The sequence below is a fragment of the Gadus chalcogrammus genome, chromosome 17, assembly GCF_026213295.1.
Source record: "Gadus chalcogrammus isolate NIFS_2021 chromosome 17, NIFS_Gcha_1.0, whole genome shotgun sequence".
Lineage (NCBI taxonomy): Eukaryota > Metazoa > Chordata > Actinopteri > Gadiformes > Gadidae > Gadus > Gadus chalcogrammus.
This window is the reverse complement of record NC_079428.1, coordinates 15048959-15067798: the sequence shown is the minus strand read 5'-3', so window position 1 is coordinate 15067798 and position 18840 is coordinate 15048959. Positions and strand designations below refer to the sequence as shown.

Here is an 18840-nt window from a genome sequence, read left to right as displayed (position 1 = left end):
AAGAGCGCCCAGCACGATTTTTTTTTTTTTTTTTTTTTTTTTTTTTTTTATAATTAAAAAAACTTTTCAAAACAGCTCGAGGGCCATTAATAGACACCCCGCGGGCCACAAAAGGCCCGCGGGCCGCTACTTGAGTATGACTGGTCTACTTAGTCTACTCTATTTCCTCAAGGTTAATTTGAATAACTGTTCATGGCACTACTCCTGGAACCATCACCTTATCGTGGTGGATAGGTTTTCGTGTCCCTGTGAACCTGAGGGCTGTGTTGTCTGGAGCCTGGGGCCCCCGCCTGAAGCGGCCCAGACTGAGGGCTCTTCGGCGAGCACCTGGTGGCCGGGTTTGCAATGGAGCCCGGTCGGGCACACCCCGAAAATGCGATGTGGCAACACCCCCCCGCTGTCCTGTGGGCTCACCACCTGCAGGACGACCCGCTGGGGCGTGGTGCTCTGCCAAATGGGTGGCAGTGAAGGTCAGGGGTCTCAGCGGACCAGACCCGAGCGGCAGAAACTGGCTCTGGGGATGTGGAATGTCACCTCACTGTTTAGCTTGTGAGAGAGACGGAGCGCTACCAATTAGATGTGGTGGGGCAAACCTCTACGCACAATCTCAGCTCTGGTACCGTACTCCTGGATAGGGGTTGGACTCTCTTCACCGAAGTTGCTGCCTCACAGGGCGCCTCACGGGCTGGGCAGGTGTGGGGATACTCATAAATCCCCGGCCGCGGTGTTGGAGTTTACCCCGATGGACGAGAGGGACGCCTCCCTATGCCTAAGGGTGGTGGGGGGGAAAAATGCAGACTGTAAGGGCTTCACCGACGCCGTGTCCTGACACCTGCTGCCCGGCCTCTTCTTATCTGAGGCAGGGACAGGGAGGAGGTCTGTGTGTCAAAGAAGCACTGCTGTGTGCACCGAACGGCCATTCTGTGCAAATGCACCGAACGTCAGTTCAGAGCACTCTGCTTTCTTGGAGACCCTGAATGGAGTCCTGTATGGGCTCCAGTAGGGAACTCCTCAGTTCTGCTGGGAGACTTCAACGCCCACGTGGGCAACAATGACGACACCTGCAAAGCTGCAAACTTGTCGCTTTTCGGCGACAGTCATTCACGTGAATCGTGTAGAACCGGAGAGTTTTGTTTTGTTTTGGGGGGGGGGGGGGGGGTCCAGAATTGCGAAAAATTATTGGATCATTCTTATAATTTACATTTCTCTGGGCCAATCGGAATCTCAGCACTTGCTTCAGAATCTTTCTTATAATTGACATGTCTCTGGGTCAATCGGAATCTTGAAGCACACAGCGCCAACTGAGCTCGCCATTGAATGAGACGGTCGCCTGGCTACCGTGCATGCGCATCCGCATCGGCATGCGCATGCATGCGGCCAAACAACGCAAGAGAGCTTGCGAAACACTCGTCCAGAGGGGTGTTCCACAAACGGAGGTTTAGCAAACACTGAGTCAACGCTGAACTCTAGGTTGATTTACCCTATGCCGACTAACCCAGAGTTTTCGGTTCCACAGCAGCGGTTATGCATTAGTTCAATCAACTCGGGGTTGGTTAACACAGGGTTGTGCGCGTCCACGCCAAACCTAAAAAGACGTGATGTATGGATCATGGAAATCCTGATCGAAATGGCGAAACGGGCCGCTTATTTCAATGAAATGGAACTTCAGGTTCTCCTGGAGAGCTATGATGAGGAGAAGGACATTATCACAAGAAAAGGGAACGCTAAAGCCTCTGCAACCCGGAGAACCAAAGCCTGGCAGCGGATCGCTGACCGTGTAAATGCGTTAGTTACACGTCAAAAGCATGATCCTTAATATTTGAGCCATGAATATATAAATATCCCAGTTAAGCATTCTTAAAGATCCTACCACATAACCCCTTTCTTCTAAAAAAAAGATGTACTCCGATGGCTTCCAAGTGGTCAGCGGATCAAGTTTAAAAAATGAAGTATAAAAAACATACAAACTGGTAAGCTTTTCCCACCATCGTATTGGTATAAATTTATATAAGCCATTTTTTTAAGCCAATCGTGAAAAGGCCGACAGTCGGCAGACTGGATCTGGCCCTCAAATTGTCTTGACCCCGGTGGAGGAGCTGTTAATAAACATAAATTCAGGGAGCCCTGGCATGGACGGGGTACCTGGAGGTACCCACCTCCTCAGAGATTCAGGGGCCATACCCCACTGGTTGAATGTAGGTTTTTTTGTGTTTTCTTGTATTTTCGATTTTTTTGGCCTTCGAAGTAACACATGCAAACCATGTGCTTGCCACAGCGCATACTATTCCAAATGTTTTTTTTTCGGTAACTGGGTAGAAAACCTAAAAGTGACAATTCATCAACTTCACAGATCAAGATGGATTAGTGCGTGTAACGATCAACTATTCCCCAGTGGATGCAAGTCCGTTAGGACTATTTTTTATACACAATATATACATATACACAATAATAATAATAATAATACATTTTATTTATAATGCACTTTATATTCAAGAATCTCAAAGTGCTTCAGAGAAAAAAAATAACAAAAAACTATTAAAAGGGGAACCTCAAAGAAAGTTTAGCTAAATGCTCTTTTAAAGAGATGGGTTTTGAGGTTCCGTTTAAAAAGAGCTGTAGTCTGTGGAGCCCTCAGGTGGTCAGGGAGGGCGTTCCATAGTCTAGGGGCAGCAGCAGAAAAGGCCCGATCCCCCATGGTGCACAGCTTCGTATGTCGGGTTTGGAGGGTGTGAGTGGATCCTGAACGGAGTGTACGTGAATTTGTCGGGGGGGTGAGGAGTTCCTGAAGGTAGAGGGGGGCAAGTCCGTGAAGGCACTGGTGGGTGAGGAGGGAGACCTTGTACTCAATTCTGAGTGGGACAGGGAGCCAGTGCAGTGATTTCAGGATGGGGGTGATGTGGTCATGCTTGCGCACCCTCATCAGGACCCTGGCAGCACTGTTTTGAATGTATTGGAGCCTCTGGATGCTCTTGCCAGGGATCCCAATGAGGAGTGCATTGCAGTAGTCCAACCTGGAGGAGACAAAGGCATGGACGAGCTTCTCTGCATCAGCCAGGGTGAGTGATTGGCAGAGTTTGGCGATGTTCCTGAGGTGGTATAAAGCTGTCTTACAGAGGTGTTTGATGTGGGTGTCAAAATTAAGTTGTGGGTCCATTTTAACACCGAGGTTGGTGACGGATGTGGAAAGGGAGATGTTTTTGCCAGAGAAGGTGATATTGGTGATGGTGGGGGAGCGGAGCTGATGTGGCGTGCCAACAAGGATGGCTTCCGTTTTATGGCTGTTAAGTTGTAGGAAGTTGAGCTTCATCCACGCCTCTATCTCCTCCAGGCAGGTGGTCAGTGTGGATGTTGGCAGAGGGGCAGAAGAAGTGGGGGTTGTCCTGATGTAGAGCTGTGTATCATCAGCATAGCAGTGGTAAGATAAGCCATGCCTGCTAATGACACTACCCAGGGGGAGCATGTAAAGTGAGAACAGTGTGGGGCCCAACACCGAGCCCTGGGGGACACCGCAGGTGACGTTGTTGGTGTGTGATTTTGCTTTGCCCAGGGCAACGTGCTCAGTTCTGTCAGTGAGGTACGAGGTGAACCAGTTCTTTACATTTCCTGATAGTCCAATGGTGTATTGCAGGCGGTGAAGGAGAATATTGTGGTCAACCGTATCAAAAGCAGCTGTTAAGTCCAGGAGGATGAGGAGAGATAGGGAGCCGGTGTCTGCTGCCATCAGGAGGTCATTTGTGACCCTGACCAAGGCTGTTTCTGTACTGTGGCCATGGCGGAAACCAGACTGGAATTTTTCAAACAAGTGATGTTGTATGAGGTGATCCTGGAGTTGTGCTGCAACTGTTTTTTCCAGAACTTTTGACAGAAATGGGAGATTTGAGATGGGCCTGTAGTTGGAGAGGACTTCTGGATCAAGAGTAGGTTTTTTTAATGTTGGTCTGATGACAGCAGTTTTTAATGCAGATGGGATATGGCCGGCCAGGAGGGAGTGGTTAATGATATTGGTGATGAGTGGAGAGACAGCAGAGATGTTGGCCTTCAGCAGAGCTGTAGGGAAGGGGTCTAGTGCACAGGTGGATGGCTTCATTTTCCTGATGACGTCCTCCACCTCTTCCTTTGTGATGCTGGAGAAGGAGCAGAGGGTCTGGAAAGAGTCAATCGGTGGGTCAGCAGTTGGAAGGGGCAGGGCAGTAGTGGTGGAGAGGTGTGAGCGGATGTTATTCACTTTTTGTTTAAAAAAGTTGATGTGCATGTTGCACCTCTCCGTGGTGACATCAGATTGGGATGGTAAAGGGGGTTTGAGAAGGTGATGGATAGTTGAAAAGAGCTGTTTGGAGTTACCAGGGCTATTGTTGATTATTGCGGAATAGAACCTGGACCGTGCATTATTCAGGGCTTCAGCATATGCCCTCCTGTGTTCCCTGTATGCCTGTTTGTAAACGGTCAGACCAGAGGCCTTGAGTCGCCGCTCAACGACACGCCCAGCAGCCTTCATTGTACGTAGTTCACTGGTGTACCAGGGTGCGGAGCGCGAGAAGGAGACTGACCTCGATGTTAGGGGGGCGTGGAGATCCAGGAGACTGCTCAGGGACTGGTTGTATAAGTCCACTGAATCAGCAACAGAGAGGGAGTCAGTTGAGCCAGAGGAAAGATGTTGAAGGTCCAGGGCCAGGGCATCCATGTTGATATTTTTCACATTCCTGAAGTGGATCTGCCGCTTTGGTTTGGTGTGGGAGGAAGGAAAAGGGAGCTCCATTGACACAACTCTGTGATCCGAGACGCCAAGATCATAGACCTGTAGGTTGCTGATGGGGGCGGAGTTTGAGATGACCAGGTCAATTGTGTGTCCTCTGGAGTGTGTGGGGGCATCAACATGTTGTTGTAGGTTGAGGGAGTCTAGCAGCTGAAGAAAATCAGCAGCGGGCTGGCATGAGGGGGTGTCAACATGAATATTTAAATCACCCAGAATGATGGTATTGGCAGAGGTAGTACAGAGTGTTGTGAGGAGATCAGACATTTCCGGGATGAAAGCAGAGTTGGGTTTTGGGGGCCTGTATATGAGTAGAACAGTCATGGGATGGGGGGGCTTGCATGTGAAAGACATTCAAAGGAGGAAGTTGTAGGCAGCCCCATGGGGGACAACTCCAGGTCCTGTTTGTGGATGACAGCTAGGCCACCACCGCGTCCAGTATACTAGATATATATATATATATATATATATATATATATATATATACATACATACACATATACACACGCATACATACATACATACATACATACATATATATTGTAAGTGCCTCTCGGCATAGTACTCAATATTGCTCTTTGTATGATAGGAGGCCGATACAAATCTTGGATGGGTCATCTGAAAGGACTGAGATGTGCTCAGCATCTCCAACATTATAGCCTAGATAAAAGTACCATTTGCAAAAAACAGAGGGCTATGCAAATAGTCTGGAGTGAACTGAGGCCAGGTCCTCGATTGGTAGTGTTGGCTATGTAAGGCTATTTAAATATATTAAAGATTTGCGCGAGAATCTATAGGCCTATCTCCACTCCAGCAAAAAGTCATTTGATATGTCAAGATGTCGAGCCGTGGTCTTATCAATCGCTCCCGGTGGATTGCACGTATAATTTGCGCTCCGATATCAGCAGTTCTCTCATCAAGAGGGCATGCCATTGTGAACACATGAAATCTGCGGTGGACGCGGGTTTAAATACCCAAAACTGGGTTATGTTTCAAACTTAACCTGCGCAAAACCTGCTCCGACCAGGTTTGATTCAGAGCATATGTTTCTATAGCAACTAACATACCGTGATCCTTTTGGAACGGAAAACCTAGGGTTACAGCAAACCCTGGGTTAACTTACCCGGTTATGTGATAAAACCGGCTTTGTGGAACACCCCACAGGCTGAGAGACAAAACAATTGTGACAGTTGTAAATAAAATATTTTTTATAAGCCTCAAGGATGTTCTGACATTGATTTTTGATAATGTATGCTGAGTTTTGTTAAGTCACGCTCAGACTAGTGTCATTTGTATATTACAATCAAAAAAAAATCCCCCTGTGACACTGTCACCTTTTTTCCTCTGAGGAGTTTGCAGGTCTGCACCTGGAGAGGCTTGGTGGGGAGGAACGGCCTCGTCTGTTGTAAAGACCTCTGTGCGAGATAGAACCGGCTTCCCGACCACAATCAGGTGTTGAGTTGGAACAGGGAATGGGGGAAGACTCTGGACATACCTGATAAGCCCAAAAGGGTAGTGCGGGCGAATTGGGAACCTCTGGAGGAGGCCTCGGTCCTAGTGATCTTCAACCCACACCTCTGGCAGAGCTTTTCTGGCGGTGTTCAAGACCTCCATTGCTGAAGCTGCGACGGTGAGCTACGGCCTCAGTCTGGCACGGTCTTAGGTTCCTCAATGGGCGGTAACCCTCGAACACCAGGTTGAACACCGGTGGTCAGAGACACTGTCCGACTGAAGAAGGAGGCCCTCCGGGATATTTTATCCCGGAGGGCTCCTGAGGCTGTTGCAGGGTAACGACAGGCTTGAAGAACTGAAGCCGCTCTCCGTGTCGGAGGCAAAGCAGCGGGTGTGGGAGAAGGTTCAGAGAGGCTGTGGAGAAGGACTTTCTGTCGGCACCAAAGTGTTTCTGGAAGACCATTCGGCACCTCAGGAGGGGGAAATGGGGAACCATCCAAGCTATGTACAGTAAGGAGGGGACTCTGTTGACCTCAACACTTTGAGGACTCCTTCATCCGACTAACACGCCCTCTATGATGGAGGCAGAGCTTAGGGCTGATGTGGGTTTGTCGTAAATTTTCCTGGTGGAAGTCACTGAAGTAGTCAAACATCTCCTCAGTGGCAAAGCCAAAGGGAATGATGAGATCCAGACAGAAATGCTGAAAGCTCTGGTCATTGAGGGGCTTGGTTGACACGTCTATTCAACATTGAGTAGGAGTCTGGTACAGTGCCAAAGGTTCCCCTGTCAAAGAGTGGACCAGAGAGAGTGCTAATTACTGGGTTATCATACTACTCACCCTCCCTGGTAAAGTCTACTCTAAGGTGCTGGAAAGGATGGTTCGGCCGATTGTCAAACCTCAGATTGAAGAGGAACAATGTGGTTTCCGGCCCGCCCTGGACGTGGAACTACGGACGAGCTCTTCACTCTTGCAAGGATCCTGGAGGTGGCCTGGGAGTATGCCCATCCGGTATGCCCATCCTGGGTGCCCCAGGAGAAACTGGGGTGTGGTGGTCACTCCTCAGGGCCATCCAATCTATGTACTCCCAAAGCAAGAGCTTTGTCTGCGTTCTCGGCAGCAAGTCCGTTTCGTTCCCGGTGGGTGTTGGCCTCCGCCAGGGCTGCGCTTTGTGACCAATCCTGTTTGTGATATGCATGGCCAGGATATCAAGGTGTAGTCATGGTGGAGAGGGGTTGCAGTTTGTTGGTGGTGAGGATCTCATCACTGTTTTTTTGCAGATGATGTGGCCCTGATGGCATCATCAGCCTGTGACCTTCAGCACTCACTTGATCAGCTTGCAGCTGAGTGTGAAGCGGCTGGGATGAGGATCAGCACCACTTAATCTGAGGCTATGAATCTCAGCAGGAAACCAGTGGATGGCCTACTCCGGGTAGAAAATGAGTACTTATTCAAAGTGGAGGAATTGAAGTACCTCAGGGTCTTGTTTGCGAGTGAGGGTACGATGGAGCGCGAGATTGTCCGGAGAATCGGAGCAGCAGGGGCGGTATTACGTTTGCTTCACTGCACCGCTGAGCTGCAAGGCAAAGCTCTCGATCTACCGGTTGATCTTCGTTCCTTTCCTCCCCTATGGTCATGAGGGATGGGTGATGACCCAAAGGACGAGATTGCGGGTACAAGCGACCGAGATGGGTTTTCTCAGGAGGGTGGCTGGGGTCTCCCTTTGGGATATGGTGAGAAGTTCAGCCATCCGTGAGGTACTTAGAAAGGAGTCAGTTGAGGTGGTTCGGGCATCTGGTAAGGATGCCCACCGGGCATGTGTTAGGGAGGTGTTCCAGGCACGACCAGTGTGGAGCAGACCTCGGACCCTGGACTAGGTGGAGAGATTATATCTCAACACTGGCCTGGGAATGCCTCGGGATACCCCCGTCAGAGATGGTCAATGTGGCCCAGGAAAGGGAAGTTTGGAGCTGCTGCCCCCGCAACCTGACCCCGGATAAGCGATTTTGACGATGAGGATGAAGATGAGGTTCATGGCACTATGACAATACTAATCATTGCTGGTGTGTTTTGTGTTCTTCAGGGATTCTTTCCCCTTCGATCAACAGTTCAACATCCTGATGAGGTTCATCGTGGACCAAACTCAGACTCCTAACCTCAAGGTATGGCCGACTCAGTAGTATTGTTTGTTAAAATGTATTGTATAAAAGCAATTTATCTGTCGTAAGGTTTGTCTAAACTTAAAAAAATAAATAACAAATCCTGATCCAATTTTAAAGCTGATTTGTGTATTGTATTAGCTGTTTTGATCATTTTGATCGTTTATTCTGTTTAGCCCATTTTATTGATGTAGTGGCAGTGGGGCTCCCCTACCCGCCTACCTACGTGACTGATTCCCCCTTACCCCTGCCTGGTACTAAAGTGAATCTGAATCCTCTGGAAAAGTGAACTTAGTTGCCTGCGATAAAAGCGCATTTTAAATGAATCAATACAGCAAACGGTATCAGAAAGCATGGGGAATGCAAATTGAACCCCAATATTGAAGATAGACTCTTGGTCTGGGACCTGTGAGGTGGTGGGCTGAGCTAGTGTGTCGTTTCCGCAGGTCAAGGTGGCCATCCTCAAGTACATTGAGTCCCTGGCACGGCACATGGATCCTGGGGACTTCGTCAACTCGAGCGAGACGCGCCTGGCCGTGTCCCGTATCATCACCTGGACCACCGAACCCAAGAGCTCCGACGTCCGCAAGGTGGGAGAAAGTGTCCGGTCACAGCCGGTCGTACAATGCCTCCACCTCTTCCTCTAGAGGCTGGGCCTCGTGGGGAGGTGTTTTCTTGGTATCAGTCAAGATCCTCTTTAGAGTAATTATTCCCATAAATCCACCTCAATCCACTCCACCTAATGTCACCTTTAAAGGTTACCTGATGACTTTAAACAGCAGCAATCATTTCAATTAACTTTTTATTCCATCATGATCAACAATGTGAGACAGTGAGAAAGTAAAAATGCCTTGTGGAAAATGTCGGCTAACGACGGCTACCGATGTATTGCATTGTGATTGAGTAAACATTTATATATACGTGTATATCAACGTATGGGTTTAAATTGCTTGTTTTTATGCTCTTTCGGTGTTTTGAGGGAATAAAATGAGGGTGGCTTTACTCAATACATATTTCAAAAATGTGGAACAATGAGCTACATTTGGATTAACACAGATGTGACTACAGCGATACTTGGGCCCCTGAATCGATTTAAAAAGACCAAGAGTCTGCCGGTGCACCGATTTAAACTTTGCGAATCAGTTGAGTGAAGCTTTAGACTGATATCAAGACATCATTGTCAACTCATTTCATTCAATTTCCAAACAGTTCTGAAAAATGGAATTTAATGAAGTGGGCGGATCCGTGTGTGTGTTTGTGTATGTTGGCGCGCGCGTCTCTCATGCAGAGAAACAGCAATATTAAAAACGGAACAATACAACATGTCCGAAAACTGTGAAACGATTTTCAGTGCACCAGTGAATCTGAAATCAAACGTGTGGATGTCCTTTTGGTTCTATAAAAAGGATGGGAATATTGACAAATGCCTCGCTATTTTTTAATCCTGTAGGACAGTGATCATGTCTCTAAATAAACAAATAAATAGACATGTAGTTCTAAATTGATACATTTGTCTTCAATTTTTTTCCCCATGCCATAAAGAAACAAATATAAAACCTAAGATCCATGGTCCAGTGTGCGAAATACCCGTCAATATTCGGGGGGGTCCACATCCCCCGATTGTTGCGCGATACTGATCTAAATTATCTCAATATACAGTAGGCCTATAACATTACAATATTTCATGGATGCAAGCAATCAGTCTATAGCCTACATGACAACACAACCGCACATACAAATTTTTGATAATCCGATGTACTATAGTAGCCTATTCGTAAAGCAGAACTTGAGCCAATGCAGCATTGGCTAAAGTTGTTTGGATGCACGTTGTTTTATAACAAGGAGAGGGAAAGTTGTGCATTACAATGCAAACACAACAATAATTGGCACCAATATGGCGCACTTAGAAGAGCAATCAACAACTGAATAAATGCCAGGTATAGCCTCTCGGAGACTGGCACGCAATCAGTGCACTTGCAAATGAGAACCTGCAGTATGACCGATCATGTGACATTAGTTAACCATCCATCTACAGCAAATACGATCAGACAGATACATCATTGAACACATACACAAAGCACATTCATCCAACCACAGCGGATGCTGACACCATTTTACACAACAAGCCAAACATCACCACGGCAGGTGCGCTCTCTCTCTCTCACGCTCTCTCTCGCTCTCGCATGCACGTAAACAATCACTCCAACTTCTCCAACTCCAAGGCTAGGCTGCTTCACTAAGACCATAACCAACCACAAGGCCTTCATAACCATGCAGTTTGCCAAATCCGGAAAGGACACACGCACAGTCGCTTACGCTCATCTTATGCACAACAATCAGTTCTATCATTCACAATTCAGTCACTGCAAAGATTTAAAAGATAGCCTCTTACCTTAAGTTAGAATAGACCCAAAGTATGTGAGTGATACATTCTGGTTTAGCTTTCGCTAGCTAGACGTTTTAATATGTATGGAAGTAAATCTGTGCCATCGGATTTTGAAAATAAAAAGCCATTGAATTCTAAGCATTGAATATTTATGCATTGAAATTAAGTATCTGGATTTTTTGCCTCTGAATTTAACTCAGCTTTATTTTTCAGCGTTAATAAATTCAATGTAGATATTTTCAACGTCCCCAAATTCATCATGCCAAATTCAGCTGCAAAATTCAATGTCAGCGAGTGACACTCTTATTCCCACACTCCTTGCTTGACCGCGATCTAGCCTCTAGGATCGATTGCTCTTCCTTGGGTCCCCGGATGTTAACACTGAACTTTCTGACATTGAATGGCTGAATTTGGCATGTTGAATTTGGAGACGTTGAAAATATTTACGTTGAATTTTTTAACGTTGAATATTTGATTTTGAATTTTTTAACATTGAAAATTAAAGCTGAATATGATTTATTGAGTTAAATTCAGTGGCAAAAAATCCAGATACTTCACTTCAATGCATAAATATTCAGTGCTTAGAATTCAATGGCTTTTTATTTTCGAATCCGATGGCACAGATTTACTTCCATAAATATGACTTGTCAACATTACGTCTTTCTGCTGTTTGGCGAACATGGCTAATTTGCATACGCACACAGGACTGGCTGGCTCAGCTTGGCAAAAAATAACATATTTGTGAATAAATGTTTAGAATTCTGAATACTGGACATGGTGAGCTTAAAAACATTTAAGTGACCATTAGTCACTTAAATGTTAATAAAATAATAAAATATTTTAATTTCTATTTCTTTGACAAAATTTGAGACCCCCTTATTTTGCTTTTCAGGCTTTTCGGGGGGTCTCAATAAGTAAATTGGGGGGGTTGAGCCCCCCCCCGGACCCCCCTGTATTTTGCACACTGCCAAGGTCCCTATACCATGTATCTATTTGAAAGTGGGCAATGGATCTTTTATAGAAGGCTAATTTTAATGAATAGAAAATTAATGGTTTAACATTATACGAATATTAAATGTATCGCATTGAATCATTTCTCATCAAATCGCACCGGATCGTTAGAACATCACGTTGAATTGTTCCACATTGATGTGTCGTCCCTGAATAGTATCGTAGCGCATGTATCTAGATAATTATCAGATCGTCCTATAAAGGACAGATGAATACCCCTAATATACATATTAGTGCCGTCCAGGGCTGTAGTGGTCAAATTAGAGGTGGGTAAACTATGATTTTGAGATCAGACCGACCTCGACACAACGCAACGCAACGCAAAGTGTAGCGACTCTGTAAGGCTAGCCTGGCTATATTCTATTATGTTATCAATTAAAGTCATATTAAATCAATCAATGACAGTCAATTAATGTGTTTGTAGTTTATTCAAGTTATTCAAATTTCAACAGTAAAGAAAAGTATGTGTAGATTAAGAACTATCTATCTATGGCATGTGTGTATGTGTGTGCATTAGTATGCATTCTTTTCACAGTAGTGCCCAGAGGGCCTCCTTGTCCTCCACGTCAGGTCCTGCCTTGCAGGGGCATGTTCTGGAGTTCATGGCTCCCCTGTGCTTCACCAGCCAGGACTTCACATACGTGTTGGATTGAACTTTGTGGTGGGTGAGTGGTGGGCCATTCAGTTGAATAAACATCAAGGAAGACACTGTGACCAAGTGCAGACTGCATCTCAGGGGGCACACTATGATGTTCATTAAGCCGAACCCCCTCTCACACTCAGCAGTGCTAACTGGAATGAGATGGTCGATATTCAGGAGTGGTGCAAGGTTTTCTGGAATGATGCTTGAGTTATCCTTAAAATCCCTATAGCCTTCAAGAATTTTTCTGTCATCAAGTCTGAACCTTTGGGCAAGTTGTTTCAACTTGGATTCCCCATACGGGTTCCTCTAGGGAACAGGCCAGTTTGCTGGGAAAATAACTTTAAAGAAAATAAATAATAAAATAAAAATATTTATAATATATCAAATAAAAATATTTATAAATATTTTTATTTTTATTGGTTTAACCGCCAACCGCCCGAATTTAATTAAAATATATTTTTTTGTTGCGTCATCCGCCCGATGCATGGTTAAGCCGCGGAGTCCACGGCTGCAACCGCCAACCTCGTATCTCCAAATTGAGGCTTTAACATAGCGACCAAGCTATAGCGAAGTTGATACGCCAAAACCGGAGTTTGATATGGATAGTAAAACTCTGACTGACTTCCACATTGACTTCCACAAAAAAAAAGCCTATAGTGCAATTAAACGATGAACATACAAACATACTGCCTTGAACATAGCAGTCAGGCTACTGCTTCTTTGTTTTGAGCCAAAGAAAAAAAAAGTTCAACTTTAAAATTTATTTTTTTCTTTGGCTCAAAACAAAGAAGCAGTAGCCTGACTGCTATGTGAGGCAGTATGTTTGTATGTTCATCGTTTAATTGCACTATAGGCTTTTTTTTTGTATCGTCCTGTATTGATCAGTATATGCCAATGTTGTTATAAATAAAAAAAACATTTGCACAAGGCAAGCCGATGCACTTCTCCATGTTGATAAGAGCATTAAAATTAGAAAAATTTATGGGACAAAGAAATCAAGGAATATTTAGCATAGAAAAAAGTGAGTTAACTATGACATTAATGTGATTAATCGCGATTAAATATTTAATCGCTTGACAGCACTAATATATATATATCTTACTACTATTTAATAGCAGGCCTGTCGGACAAGTTACTCAAGTTTCAAGCATGCGCGAACGCACACACACACCGCACGCACGCACATACACACCGCATACACACACGCACAAGCTTACTCACTCAAACGCGTACGCTGGCACAGATGTTTCAAGACAAAGGCAGCGCAGGACACCGCATACACACAAACCGCACACACGCACACACACGCATGTATGCCAAGCGGCCTGCAACTCACTCACACACACACACGGCACGCGCAAATGCACATATACACTGCACGCACGCACGTGCATACACACCGCATACACACGCGCACACACACACACACAAACACACACGCGCGCGCTGACACCGACGTTTCAAGACAAAGGCAGCGCAGGACGCCGCATACACACACACCGAACACATATGCACACGCACGCAATCACACGCGGTTTGAAAGACAACCCCCTTTCTGTCTGTTTTAACGGCGTCGACAAACTATCCCAGGTAAGACGTTCTGTCTATAGACTAGAAATTGCGATAAAAGAAGTGATGGTCGTTCATTATGTCATATAATAAGACATTAAATTCAAAGATCGCGCCGACCGGCATATCTAAACACAAGTCACTTGATTTATCAACACACAAAGTCAAGTCACGTGGTATTGTGACCCATTTTATAATTTAATCAAATGCTCACACACTAGCTGCTTTCAGACACCCGTGTATGTCCTGATATTCTCCTGCTATTCTCCTGATGGGCTGTATGTGTGAACAACACATACAGCCCATCAGAACAGCGCTGCCAGGATCCTGATGAGGGTGCGCAAACAGGACACACACGAGCCTAAAGAACAGGGCTCCGCAACATGGGTGATCTGGCCTTTTCCGCTGCTGCCACTAGACTGTGGATTTTAATATTGTTCACTTTAAAGCAGACATATTTAGAAAATGCAAACGCAAATTGGATGATTGCCTTTTCATTTAATTTATGACTCAAATAATGCGTTCATATCATACAATATAAAAAGCATCAATGCTATTTCATAATCATTTTCAACATTGCATTGCACATCATTATCTTCCCGTGGTCTGAAAGATGTAATCTGTTCTCTCCCTCTGTCCTTCCGTTAGTTTTTTCTTCCACTGTCCTCTTTCACTCAAGACCTCAGTTAAAAAAAAGGACGTTTCAAGCTGTCCGCCCTATCTCTCTGGAGGCGGCCAGGTCTTTCACAGCTGAACTTTAGTGTTATGGCTGTGGATTTTTAAAAAGTTTGTTTTTACCGTAGGGTTGACCTCATTGGTAAAATGCAGTGGTGCAAAGGCTTGAAAGGCTAGTGGTTGACACAGTCTCCCCATGCCAATGTGCCCCAGACCGTGCATAGCTGGGTGAGCGAGGAGCTGGCTGTCAGGGCCAGCAATGCAGCCTCCCTGTCCACCGAGGGCAGCCAGCAAGAGAGGTGTAAGCAGGTAGAACGCCCCTCCTCCTCCACAGCAAGATGAGCACATGCCAAGCATGCAAACGGACCCGCCCACTTCACCTTCCTCGTCTGCCTACTACCTTGAAGAGTGTTGCATTCTGTGTGTGGCATCTCTGCCTTTATTTTCCTTAATTTAAGACCTTGTCATTAAAGCCTTGATATCAATCTACAATGCCTGCCAACCCACCTCTGAGTAAAAATAACAATTTAGCCTTGCCAACTCTCCCCTGAACAAAAGAAAAAGTCTACTCCTAATATAATTATCCACCAAAGTGATGTTTAGATTTTGTGAATGGAGAAGGAAGCCGTCCAATGTCATTGTGAAAGATTGAAATGAATCTTAATAAGAATGTTGACTATTTATTTAAATCACAGTTTAATATATAAGGTAGCTATGCTGTACGAGTGACAAGATATTGTTTTATTTTACTTTAATTTTTTTGCATTTATAAAGCTTCAATGTTCGTACAGAGCCCAGCCTGCATCTTCTAATACTCACTTTTAAAGTCCTAACTAGCTGTTTCTCAACCAGACTGTCCTGTGTCCTGGTCTCCCTAACAGGTTAAAATGCAGCCTGGCGTGGAGATGAATCGTTGCATTGTTACCTGAAGTATTATGCGCTCTTTCCAACCTGGTTCTCAACATTTCTGTGGTCCTTTATATTTGAAATATACATTTCTCATTACAAGAAAATCAAGTCGAATGGTTATTTGAAATCCCTTTTGGTTTTGGTCATATCTGATCGGTCTGTTCCATTCTAAAGCATTGTATAATCACTCTGCGATGTAGAGCTCCCCAAAGGCCAGTACCAAGTGATTCTCACTCAGATACACAACCAATACCAAAATACTACTATAACCTCTGCAAAGAAAATGCCCCTAGCCATTGGTCTGTTGCTTTTGTAATCATCTATGATCTGTTTGGACAGGCCGCCCAGGTGGTGCTGATCTCCCTGTTCGAGCTCAACACCCCAGAGTTCACCATGCTGCTAGGAGCGCTACCCAAAACCTTCCAGGATGGAGCCACCAAGCTGCTGCACAACCACCTCAAGAACTCCAGCAACACCAGCAGCAGTGTGGTAAGAGCCTGGAACCTAGTCTGGTGATATTGATGTTATATTATTGATTGTCTTATCGAGGGAGTGACACTTGGTCATTGATATCTATATGAACTTGGAACAAAGTTGTTCTCTGAGAGTGCAGCCGACTGTTTGACCAGGCTGGACTTTCAGCTAACCTTTTAATTGTTTTGCATGGTCATTGTTTCCTGTTTTCCAGGGTAACAGAAGTACGAGGATATATCCAGACGATTGCCTGGATATATCCTATTTAATCACAAATCCTCCAAAATTGTGTTTTACAGTAGCCATGCAAATGTTATTTATATCAATAATTTTTCTACCAATACCCATCTGTAGACATAGCCTCTTGGTTCATTGGTTCCTTGGTTGTCACTCAGGGCTCTCCAAGCAACACCATTGGCCGGCAGCCGCAACGCCAAACCCCCAGCAGAACGAGCCCCCTTACTTCTCCTACCAACTGTTCCCATGGCGGCCTGTCACCAAGGTATCCACCAACTCTGTATTCCATCCTCAATGTCCCTGTGCATGGCTTTGACCACCTGTGTTAAATAGATATCATAAATTTGTTAGGAACGAGGAGGGGGGGCATTATCAAAATGTTTTGCCTCTATTTTCTTTCTAAGGCTTTAATTATAAGTTATTATCATTGTGTATGTTTGTATGTGTATGTTTGTCTATGTGCTTAGCACCCAACTGGATGATGCATGGCTTACTGCACACTGGCTTTCACACTGGAGGTTTCACACTAAGCCCCTGAGTTACTGCATGTCAGCTCCTCTTCTGCCGTTTCTGATGCTCTCTATAAGCGGCTGGACAATCCTGAAACCTTTCTTCTTTTCCCTCCTCATCCTTTCTCTCCTCCTCTTCTTCGCATTCTGCCCCTTTCATTTTCTCCTTCTCCCTGTCTATATCCGTGATCCCCTTGGTGGTGTCCCCCATATGCCCCATATCCCTCCCATCTCCCCTCACCACTACAGTCTGTTGTGGGGCTGTGGTGTCGACGGGCTTTCAAAGCCAAACGCCCCTGCCCCCCCCTTCCCTCCTCCTCCTCAGCCGCAGTCCACCCCCGCTGCGCCCTCCCACAGGGTGCTGCGCCGAGCCTACTCACCCAGGTAACTGAGGGTGGGGGGTGGGGGGGGGGGGGTTCACAGCCCTCCAGGTTACACAGAACCCTCCAACACCTCCTTTTTGTTTGAAAGGCCAAACGTGATTCAAGTGTTTGAATCCATTCACAGCTAACCACGTCTAACAGGCAAAATTTATTGTGCAAGTCCGGCGAAAATTGAACCCAGGGTCTTTTTCTGCACGAAAACAGATCAAATAAGACTTCCAGACATTTTTTCGTTGATCAACCAGTATAGAGCTTGCCCGGAGCAACGCTAACAGCCCAAATGGCTGCATTGGCACGCTTCAAAACTGGCATTTTTATACCAATAATGTTGCTAAAAATAGCACTAAACCTCTGCGGTAGCATGACTAGGGTCCATACACATAAAAACGAAGCATCAACAATGTAGTAAGCAAACCTCAAGTTTATTATAAAATACTCAATTATCTAATGCAATACAGAAGGGTTAGTATACTTTGGCAACCCAGTACTCGATTGGGCCAGGTTCCACGGATGAACAACACTTTTAGCGTGCGGATACGCCGTTAAAGGCATTTATTTACAATCAACTTAAATCAAACAAGGAGCTCGCAGTCCCTAGGGCCTCCGTGGGCCTCTAGCCTCTCCCGGACACGAGCACTTCCTCCTTGCTCCCGTGCCGTGCTGTGCTGTCCTGCTGTCTGTCCTCGACCTCCTGTTAAGATGGCTCCTCTGCCACCGGCCAGGTGTCCACCAATCACCCTGATTGGGGAGGCGAAAGGGATGCTCTCGGTCGCCGTCTGGTGGGCGACGGCGGTACACGCCGTCCACGACCAACCCTCGGCCCGGTACGGGCGGGATGCCACAATACGTATACTTTGCTGTTTTTGGCAGTTTGGTGAAATATAAGTAGTTTGTAAAAACTTTGAAATAGTTTGTAAAAGGTCCCAGCAGCTTTCTAAGGAGCTCTGAAATGTCACACGAGATGTCACACGGAGCATGATGTCTATTGCCGGAAGAGACTACAGGTAGCGTCTTCAACCACATGTGCAGTGCGTCTTCCGGCAACAACGTGTCCCACATGATGTCGAAGAACAAAATATTTAGTCTGTAACTTACATAATGCAACTTACATATGCAACATATGCAAAATTAAATAAATTATTAAGTAAATTATAAATTGGGTCAGGTGCGTTGCCACATGCGTGGCAGTGAAGGTCAGGGGTCTTGACGGACCAGACCCGAGTGGCAGAAGCTGGCTCTAGGGACATGAAACGTCCCGTCCCTATGGGGAAAGGAACCGTAGCTTGTGAGGGAGGTGGAGCGCTACCAATTAGATCTGGTGGGGCAAACTCTGTACCTGGTACCAGAATACCCTAGGCCGAAGATCGATGATCATGTCATCCGATCTGAGGCTGCATGTTTTGGACACTCGGGTGAAGAGAGGGGCGGAACTGTCAACCGACCACCGTCTGGTGGTGAGTTGGATCAGGGAATGGATGAAGAATCTGGACAGAAACGTCTGGAGGAGGAACCCGTCCTAGGGATCTTCAACTCACGACTCCGGCAGAGCTTTTCTGGCATGTGTGTGGAGGTTTGGGGCATTGAGCCAGAGTGTGCAGTGTTCATAACCTCCGAGCTGAAGCTGTGTTGGTGAGCTGTGGCCTCAAGGTCTTAGGTGCCTCAAGGGGCGGTAACCATGGTGGAC

The 18840-nt window shown here is 45.9% G+C and overlaps 1 protein-coding gene across 2 annotated transcripts in view; it reads left to right on the top strand.

The window, feature by feature from the left end:
• clasp1a (cytoplasmic linker associated protein 1a) overlaps positions 1-18840 on the top strand; it is a 137914-nt gene that overhangs the window by 82979 nt on the left and 36095 nt on the right. For both annotated transcript variants that reach the window (XM_056576028.1, XM_056576027.1), the window contains 4 exons: positions 8285-8363; positions 8807-8950; positions 15893-16042; positions 16423-16529. In XM_056576028.1, the coding sequence (XP_056432003.1) occupies positions 8285-8363; positions 8807-8950; positions 15893-16042; positions 16423-16529 (480 nt within the window). The remainder of the gene's footprint in view (positions 1-8284; positions 8364-8806; positions 8951-15892; positions 16043-16422; positions 16530-18840) is intronic.